The sequence below is a fragment of the Ursus americanus genome, chromosome 13, assembly GCF_024610735.1.
Source record: "Ursus americanus isolate L20-20 chromosome 13, mUrsAme1.1.p, whole genome shotgun sequence".
In the NCBI taxonomy this organism is placed as follows: Eukaryota; Metazoa; Chordata; class Mammalia; order Carnivora; family Ursidae; genus Ursus; species Ursus americanus.
The window spans coordinates 2,212,733-2,221,672 of NC_142139.1; the positions used below are offsets into that span (position 1 = coordinate 2,212,733).

Below are 8,940 nucleotides of genomic sequence, written 5' to 3' on the forward strand. Positions count from 1 at the left end.
AGAAGATGTGGTCCATATATACAATGGAATATTACTCAGCCATCAGAAAGAATGATTACCCAGCATTTGCATCAGCATGGATGGAACTGGAGGGGATTACGCTAAGTGAAATAAGTCAAGCAGAGAAAGACAATTATCATATGGTTTCACTTGCATGTGGAACACAAGAAATAGCATGGAGGACATTAGGAAAAGGGAAGGAAAAATGAAGGGGGGGTAATCAGAGGCGGAGACAAACTATGAGAGACTATGGACTCCGGGAAACAAACTGAGGGTTTCAGAGGGGAGGGGGGTGAGGGATGGGTTAGCCCAGTGATGGGTATTAAGGAGGGCACATATTGCAAGGAGCACTGGGTGTTATGCGCAAACAATGAATCATGGAACACTACATCAAAAACTAATGATGTACTGTATGGTGACTAACATAACATAATAAAAAAAAAGTTAACATTCTCTAAATTGTTAGCAGAATCAAATCTGTGAAATGTCATATGTGATTGTCTTTTGTCCATATTGATCAAGAATTAAGTTGACAGAAACTAAATAGGACTTGGGGCAAATAGCATTCTCCATATATTTGTACATATTGTCACTGTGTAGAGTCCCTTAGACAGATTGAAATTGCACTGTTCCTTGTAGGGTGTCTCATGATACCATTTTACTGTATTTCAGGAAAACAGTGCATGTGCCTAGTGGATCTGGATCGAGCAAGAGCTGCAGAAGAACGTGGTTACTCTGTTCAAGTAATATCCATGGAGCCAGAAAGCTGCTCTCCCAAAAATAACATGATCGTGGGAGTCCCCATTTAGAAGGAGATATTCACATGATGTTTTGCATCCGTCTTCATGATGAAAGCCCAGTGGCATTTAGGAGGTTCTTGGCATAACTAGAAAACAGCATTAGCCATCTTGAACTTATTGTGCTCAGGAAGTAAAGCAGCAGGAAAATCACGGAAGAAAGGCTGCCTGCAAAGCATCACAAATGCTCTTATAATGTATGATTAAAGGACCGCTGGTTTGCCTAGTGAGAATCCCTGGAAGTCTCAGCTGCCAACAGAATAGTACTCACCAGTGGAGGTTCCATCACTGGAATAACAATTTCCTTCTCAGTTCACAGCTTTCCTGGTCTTGTCAATTTGATGTTCAATTCAAAACAGCGAATTGAAGCCTCTGTAATCATTGCAGCCTTTATAATCCTTTAGCTAATCAAATGGAGACCAAAACTAGATTCAGTGGGATGGGTTGGTTGGTTGGTTGGTTGTGTTTTTTAATAATTGTACTTTTTCTATTATTTTTAAAAATATCTAGTCAGGCAACGACGGTATGGTGAAATTTTTAAGCCAGGATGAGTTGGACTTGTATTTCATTTCATATACTTCTTTAAATATGTTTCCCATAAATTACCAAATGATATCATCACTGGTTCAGACGTTTTATATGAATACATAAAGTAATTGCAGGAAATTTCCCATTATCGGAACATGAAATTTGAACATGAATTCTAACTAAACAGTAAATACATTGATTAATTAATTCCAGTTTATAAATAATTATTGAGGAGCCATTATTTTCAAGACCCTGGCCTAGATTCTTCTAAGGATACAAAGATGAGTTGCAAGACACATGGTGCCTTGCCTATGGAATAAATCATGTAAAAGAAAAATTAATGAATTAGTTCTTTATGTCATAATATAATGTAAGGTCACAGGATTTGTTTTCCAGATATCAATCCTATTTTTTTAGTTACATTACTTTGGCAAAATTTATTGAATGTAGATTGGAGGTAAGAGGAGTACAGAGCTTGGAAGGTCATTTGAATATTTCCCCTTCTCACACTTCTCCTCAGTCCACCAGCCAAACTTTTTAAAGACAGATAACACATCCTTTCTCACATGCTGCTAATTATTTAACTTCTACGTGTCCTAGGTTATTCCATTTGAGATGAGATTTATTTCATTGATCTTGATGTTTTCAACCCCTGTATGACACATATCATGAGGAAAAAGGACTTTAATAAATAAGTCTTTCATCATTGTGACTTAAAATGCAGGAATAATTTATTCAGGGGAGGGGGACTTGAATTCTTGTTTTCTGAGATAAAATTTAAGAAAAGAATTAACCATCAGCCTTGAGTTTTTTAGTCATTTTTACCTATATATATACCATGCTCTTTTATCCTGGGCTTTCTTTTTTAAATGGAGGTATAATTTACAGACAATAGAATAACAGATTTTAAGTGTTGAGTTTGAGAACTTTTGACAAATATATATATATATATATATATATATATATATATATATATATATATATATATCCATGCAACTGCCACCAGAAATAAGATATAGAATATTTCCACCAGTGCAGAAGGTTCTCTTACGTCTCTTTCTGTTCGACTTCACCCACCCCAAAGGTCATCCTCCATTTTTCTATCTATTTTTGTCCTTCATATACATGATGTCATTTAGTGTGTAGTCTTTTGTTTCTGGCTTCTTATGCCCAAGATAGTGTTTTTTGAGAAATAGCCACATTGGTATATGTATCAATAGTTTCTTCTTATTCTTAAGTAACATTCTATTATATAAATTTATCAAGATGTATTTATTCACTCTTCAATTGGTATTTATTTGGATTATTTCCACTTTGAGGATATTACAAATAAGCCTATAAGTATTCTTGTACAAATCTTTTTGTGGACATATGATTTCACTTCTCTTGGATAAATACCTAATAGACTTGCTAGGTCATTGAATAATGAATGTCGATTGCCAAACAATTTTTCCAAAGTGGTTGTACCATTTTCTATTCCCACCAGCAATGAATAAAAATTCTAGTCCTCCACAACACCCTCAGAACATTTGATATTGTCAATATTTTTTTATTTTAACTATTCTGGTAGACATGAAATGGTACCTCACTGGGATTTTAATTTTCATTTCTCAGATGATGAGTGATATTAAACATCATTTGTAAAGTGAATGTCCAAGTCTTTTACTCATTTTTAGAATTAGGTTGTTTGGGGTTTTTTATTGTTGGTTTATAAGAGTTCTTTATATACTCTGGTTAAGAGATCTTTGTCAGATATGTCTATTGAGAATATTTTTCCCAGTCTGTGGTTTACCTACTCATTTTCATAATGAATGTTTTAATTTTCAGGAAGCCTAATTTATCTTTTTGCTGGTTAATGTTTTCTATGTCCTCTATAATAAATCTTTACTGAGGTTGTGACACTGAGGTTATGAAGATTTTTCTTATGTTTTCCTATAGAAACTTTATGGTTTTAGCTTTTTACATTTTAAGTCTATGATCCATCTGAAATTAATATTCACATGGAGGTAGGTAGATTTTGAAAAATATACATTTGTTCTGGCACCATTTATTTAAAAACCTTTTTTCCTCTCGTTGAATTGACTTGGCACCTCAGTTGAAAATTCATTGATGTATGTGTATGAGTCTATGAGGTCTCTAGTCTGTTCCATTAATTTGTTTGATTACTGTAACTTCATAGGTGATCTTCTTATTTCTCATTTTCCAGATTGTTTTAACTGTTCTAGATCCATTGTATTTCCATATAAATTTTTTAAATGGCTCATCAATTTCCTTAAAAAAAAAAAATAGCCTGCTGGGATTTTTAGTGTTGTCTGATATCTTTGGATCAATTTAGGGAAAATTAACGTATTAGCAATATTGAGTCTTATAATCCATTAATATTTTCTAAATTTCAATATAGATGTTTTGTTTTATTTATTATTTGATAGTTTTCATGCCATTACGTTGTTTTTTACATGTTGTTCCCAGTACCCAGAATAGCCTCCTCTTACCCCTCCCATTAACTTAAGCTCATTCTTAAGGTCTTCTGCTCTTAGACCTGACCTGAGGAAAGCCTGTCCTAACTTTCCTGGAGTTAGGTACCTGTTAGAGAATATGCACCACCCAGAGGAGTCTTTTCCATCCACCCCAAGTGACTCAAGGCACCCCACGAAGAAAGCCCCCTATGATAAGTATTGAGAATACAAAAGGAAGTGACTCCACTGTTTTCCCACCCTTGTTCTCAGGCATGGAATTCTCCAGCTGTGATGGTAGTGGCTAGTCATAGATATGGGTGTTAATGTTTGCCCTCAGGACACGATTTCTCTATCTAAATCCTTTCCGAGGCTCCTTCTCAGCCAGGGTAAATAAAAGAGGTTGGCTGCAGGCAGCAGGAAGGTTGCTGTAATGACAACAATCCCAGCAAGTGACCTGGTTTCACCCCCACACTTGTCTGTCAGAAGCAAAGCTGCTCCTCACGGATCTGTCCCCCACAGCTGTAAGATTAGAAGCCAAAGATCATTTTTCATTAACTTTCAAGCCTGGCTCAGAGATAGAGAGGTATAATTATTAATGACTAAACAATTTTATCTTATTTAGGGAGTCATTTCAGTCATATTAGAAATCAAAATATTTTCAGAGCACACATGTGAAATAGTATGTGAATAACAATAATTAAACATTTAACCTCATTCTCAAGATTTTGGCTTACAAGTGTTATCCACTCCATGGCTCAAGAAAATTGCCATCAATAGAACTTCCACATATATCTGTTTTTCTATTGGCATTCATAATAAAATTAGAGATATGTTCCTGTGGAAGTGGTATAATTAAATCATTAAGAGGGAGCAATACTTTTTTAAGCTACAATTTTTAAAAAACGATTCTCAATGCAAAGTAGTTAGGTGTTTTCAATAGATATTTTTTATATGCCAGAAATACATGTCTGTTGAAGAAAAACTGGAAGACATGGCTAAATAAAAAGGAAAAATTTTTAAATCACTGTTACTACTTTGTTTGATATCTTCCTAGACTTTGTTCTATACGCACAGAAGCACACAGAGATGAGATTTATTTAGCAAACACTAACATAGCATTTAATGTTTGCTAGGCACTCTTCTAAGTCCTTTGTAAATAATAACTCGTTTTCAATCCTCATAATGACCCTAAGAGCTAGATGCCATTAGTCATCTCATTTTATAGAAACTAAGGCCAATGTTTCGTAGTCAGAGCAGACCCAGCTTTGAAGTCAGCTAGTAGTTGGCACAGCTTATACTCTATTTCAGGCTCCTTAGCAATCCTATCAGGACTGGCTGAGATTTGCTATAGTAACAAAATCTCTCTGCCTTCTGAAGTTCTACACAAGAAAGTTGTATTTTTCACTCGTATTCCATACCCGTCCAAGTCAGCTATGACTCTACGCCCCATTAGCTTCACACCTGACCAAGAAGCTTCTATTAGAAACATAGCTGGTCTCATGGAAAAGGAACTAGACATGGCAAACTATCAGCTAGCTACTAAAGATTCTGCTGAGATGTGCTATACTTCACTTCCCTCATTTTGTTGACGTAAGCAAACTATGTGGCCCCTCCTGGGTTTAACAGAGTGGGGATGTACAACCTTGGTGGAGGGAGGTTGCATATAATTGCAGATAGCAACGTCATGTACCACCAACAATGTAGTTGAAAGGGGAAGAGGAGAGGAGGAGGAGGAAAAGAAGGAAGGAAAGAACAGAAAGAAAAGGCCAATGCATCATCCAGTTCAGAAATGGAGATTCTGAATGCAATTGACTTGGAATAGGGCATTTTATTCAATCAATCAAAGAGGGAAGGCATGTGCCATAAGCGTTTCCTGTCATTGCTCTGTGGACCTTTCACACTTACTACTGGAAATGAATTTTCCAGAAAAACACTGAAAGAAGTTGTTTTCTATTATTATACAAGATTGGAGAAACTTCTATTAACTGTAGTTTTGGATTTGCAGATTTTGCCTCATATATTAAAGTGCTTGATCTGTAATGCCAAATATTCCTTTAGGAAGGTATGAGTTTTTACTCCTAGGAATGTATAATTATTCATATTCCTATACCCTTACCCAATACAGACATTATCAATTTTTGTTTAATCTTGGCCAATTTAATGGGCAAAAGTGCTATTTTGTTTTGATATTTTGTTTTGATATTCATTCTTGAAGTTATTCATGTGATTTCACACTTTTCACATGGTTATTGACCATTTATATTTTGTGACTTGCCTGTTCATCCATTTATTAATTTAATCGACACATCTAGTGAGCTCTCGTTTAAGGTCAAGTATTGTGTCCACATTTCTTATTCATTTTTTGTCTGGTACTTTCATCTTTCATATAAAGATTACTTAAGATTTATTGCATTACAATTTTTTAAGTTGGCTTTTATGGAGGAAGGTGTTTTTGTTTTGCTATTATAAAGTTAAAAATACACACTTGGTCACATATATCACTCTCTTCATTGTGATTTCTGCTTAGAAAGATTTTTCCCACCCAGCGATAAAAAAAAAATATCCACCTATATTTTTGGTATTCTAGTTCTTTAATAGTTTTAGTTTTTATACTTAAACCTGTAACCCAGCAAGAATTTCTTCTGGTGGGTGGTTTGAGGTGGAAATCTACGATTTATTTTCACATTAGTTACTTTCACATACCGTTATACAACTTCATCTTTTCCATTGATTTGAGATGTCTGTAGTAAACTAGTATACTTGAGACTTTCTTCACTTGTATTACTTTGTCTTGAATTCTAGTACCAACATCACACTCCCTAAACTATTACAGCTTTATAATACATTTTGACATGTAACAAGGTAAACTTTATTTTGGCTGGTCATGGGAAGGGTTTGTGACCTGAGACACGGAGAAGGTTATGAACTTCTCCTGAAATTATGCCCTGCAGTTCAAAACAAACAAGTATTTTCCTAAAGAGGGGGACCATAGTTTCAATTAGACTCTCAAAAGGGTCCATAACTACAAATAACGTTAGGTATTACTGATGTAAAGAAAGTGAAAATGTAACAGAATTCAATGTTCTGCACTAAAGAATTAGCCAAACGTTAGAACCTTTTTTCAATATTTACAATAAAAGAATCATTATTTGCTTTTTCATAGCGCTCTAAAGAAGCCAGGTTTTGTTCATTTGTGTTTGTTTGCTTTTAGGTCTAGTTTATGTGACCCAAGTAACAACAGTTTATAGTCAAGTAAGAAAATCCAAAATTAACAACAAACAGGAGAATATTTACTGGGTGCCTCATCCAAAGGGTCCTGAGAATTTATATAATGCGAGTCAGATACTGTGTCAGCTGGTGGCCCCTCCTAGAAGAAAGCTTTCTGCCCAACTAATCTAAATTGGCCTCTTCCAGTTCTCTGTCTCCCTATGATATGTTTGTGTATGTTTATTACGATTTCATCAGTAGAATCTAAATCCCAAGCAGTCTGTTTTATCCACCATTATCCTTCAGTACTTAATCCAGCGTCAGGCACATAGTAAGAACTCAGTAAATATTTATAGAATGAATATTATATTTTAACACCTTCCACGTGGGGTAAAAATACATATGAAGTTTCTCTTTCTGCTCTGCAGACACATATTCAGGCATCAGGCATGCGGGACTTTTGTTTTATTTTGGTTTGTATTGTCTTTGTTTTGTTTAATATTTTAAGATATGCTTTGGCAAATCCAGTGCTGATGAAGACTAAGAAGTGACAGTTACTGCCTATGTCATCTGAATAGTTTTTATGAAGGAGATACTAGTAAGTTATTTCCCTGTCCATGGAGCAAAAGGCAAAAGGGAGTGTGCTCAAGGAGATAAAGTGCTCAACAAATGTTAGCTTGATATTTTCCGTGATAAACTTGCCCCAGCATAGAGCATGGCTCTGATGAGGTGCTTAATACATATCTGTAAGTGTTACTGAATGACCGTAAAGAGCTAAAACAGTGGAACGTACGATCTATAGGGAGATGTCAGTTCTCTGTTACTAGAGCTGTTTCAATGAGAAGAAGCTCGCTCTTCGCACATCTGACAACTGGGCTCAGTCACAGATCATCTCTCACCATCTGCCTACATTTCAGTCCAAAGGGGAGCATATGCAAAGCCTTGGAGTCCCACAGACTATTTCTCCTGTACAATGCTTACTCCTTTGTATAAAATAGCTCACTCAATTATCTGAGAATAATAGAAAACCCTGTATAATTTTGGAATGTGGCACATATTTTGTTGAGAACTACCATATCCCATTAGAAGTTCTCGGTAATTAGGAAAAGGAAGCTAGAACGTCTTGGATAGAAAAGGAAATCCAGCATATGGGTAAAAATTTACCATAGATACTTAAAACTGTGGCTTGTCTACTTAATCAACTAGGAGTTGAATATAATAGTAATAAAGGTGAATTTTATACATAATCAAATTTATTTTGCTGCAAGTTTTAAAGTCATCTTGTTTATTTCTTTGATTTAATCCTGTCTTATTTATATTCAGTCCTTCATAAATCATCTACAGTTTACTTTGAATTTAATGAGACTAAAAATACATAGTACATTCCTGGCTAAATGGCAACTGTTCTCCCCTTATTACATTTTGAGTGTCGAACTGCCACAATGCGGAGTGGTGACAATGAGGCTCTGAGTAGATGTCTCACTGACTACTTGAAGGCATGTTTGCTGCTGAGTTAAGAGCAGTTACTTTGGGAAAGCATCTGTGTGTGTATTTGGAGAAGTGAAAGGAAGTCGTGGGGAGAGAGGAAACAATGCGTGTAAATTAAGATAGCTCGATTTCCCCTCCGTCTCGCCCTAAGAGAGCATCTGCACCTTATTTCTAGAATCATACAGAAATAGTTTATGTAGCCAAATTATGAATTTCAACACCTTTAGTAAATTAAACTCCCAAATTTCCTGACGGATTATAGTCAATGTGATTTTTTTTAAGACATCCAGAGCAAGAGGTCTTACTTTCTCTCTCAGTAAATCTTTAGTGTATTTTCCATATCTCACCTCAAGAAAATTCCATTTTAGCCAAATTCTTCAGGCTACATTTAAAATGCATCTCGGTTGCTTATGTCAGTAGAAAAGAATAACAGCTTTGAACTAATTTTGCTTGTTTTAAATTGG

At 35.3% G+C, this 8,940-nt stretch overlaps 1 protein-coding gene across 3 annotated transcripts in view; it reads left to right on the top strand.

Moving 5' to 3' along the window:
• GSTCD (glutathione S-transferase C-terminal domain containing) overlaps positions 1–2,257 on the top strand; it is a 131,758-nt gene extending 129,501 nt beyond the window's left edge. For all 3 annotated transcript variants that reach the window (XM_045799228.2, XM_045799226.2, XM_045799225.2), the window contains one exon: positions 673–2,257. In XM_045799228.2, coding sequence (XP_045655184.1) covers positions 673–809 — 137 coding nt within the window. In that variant the 3' untranslated portion in view covers positions 810–2,257. The remainder of the gene's footprint in view (positions 1–672) is intronic.
• The last annotated feature ends 6,683 nt before the right edge of the window (positions 2,258–8,940 follow it).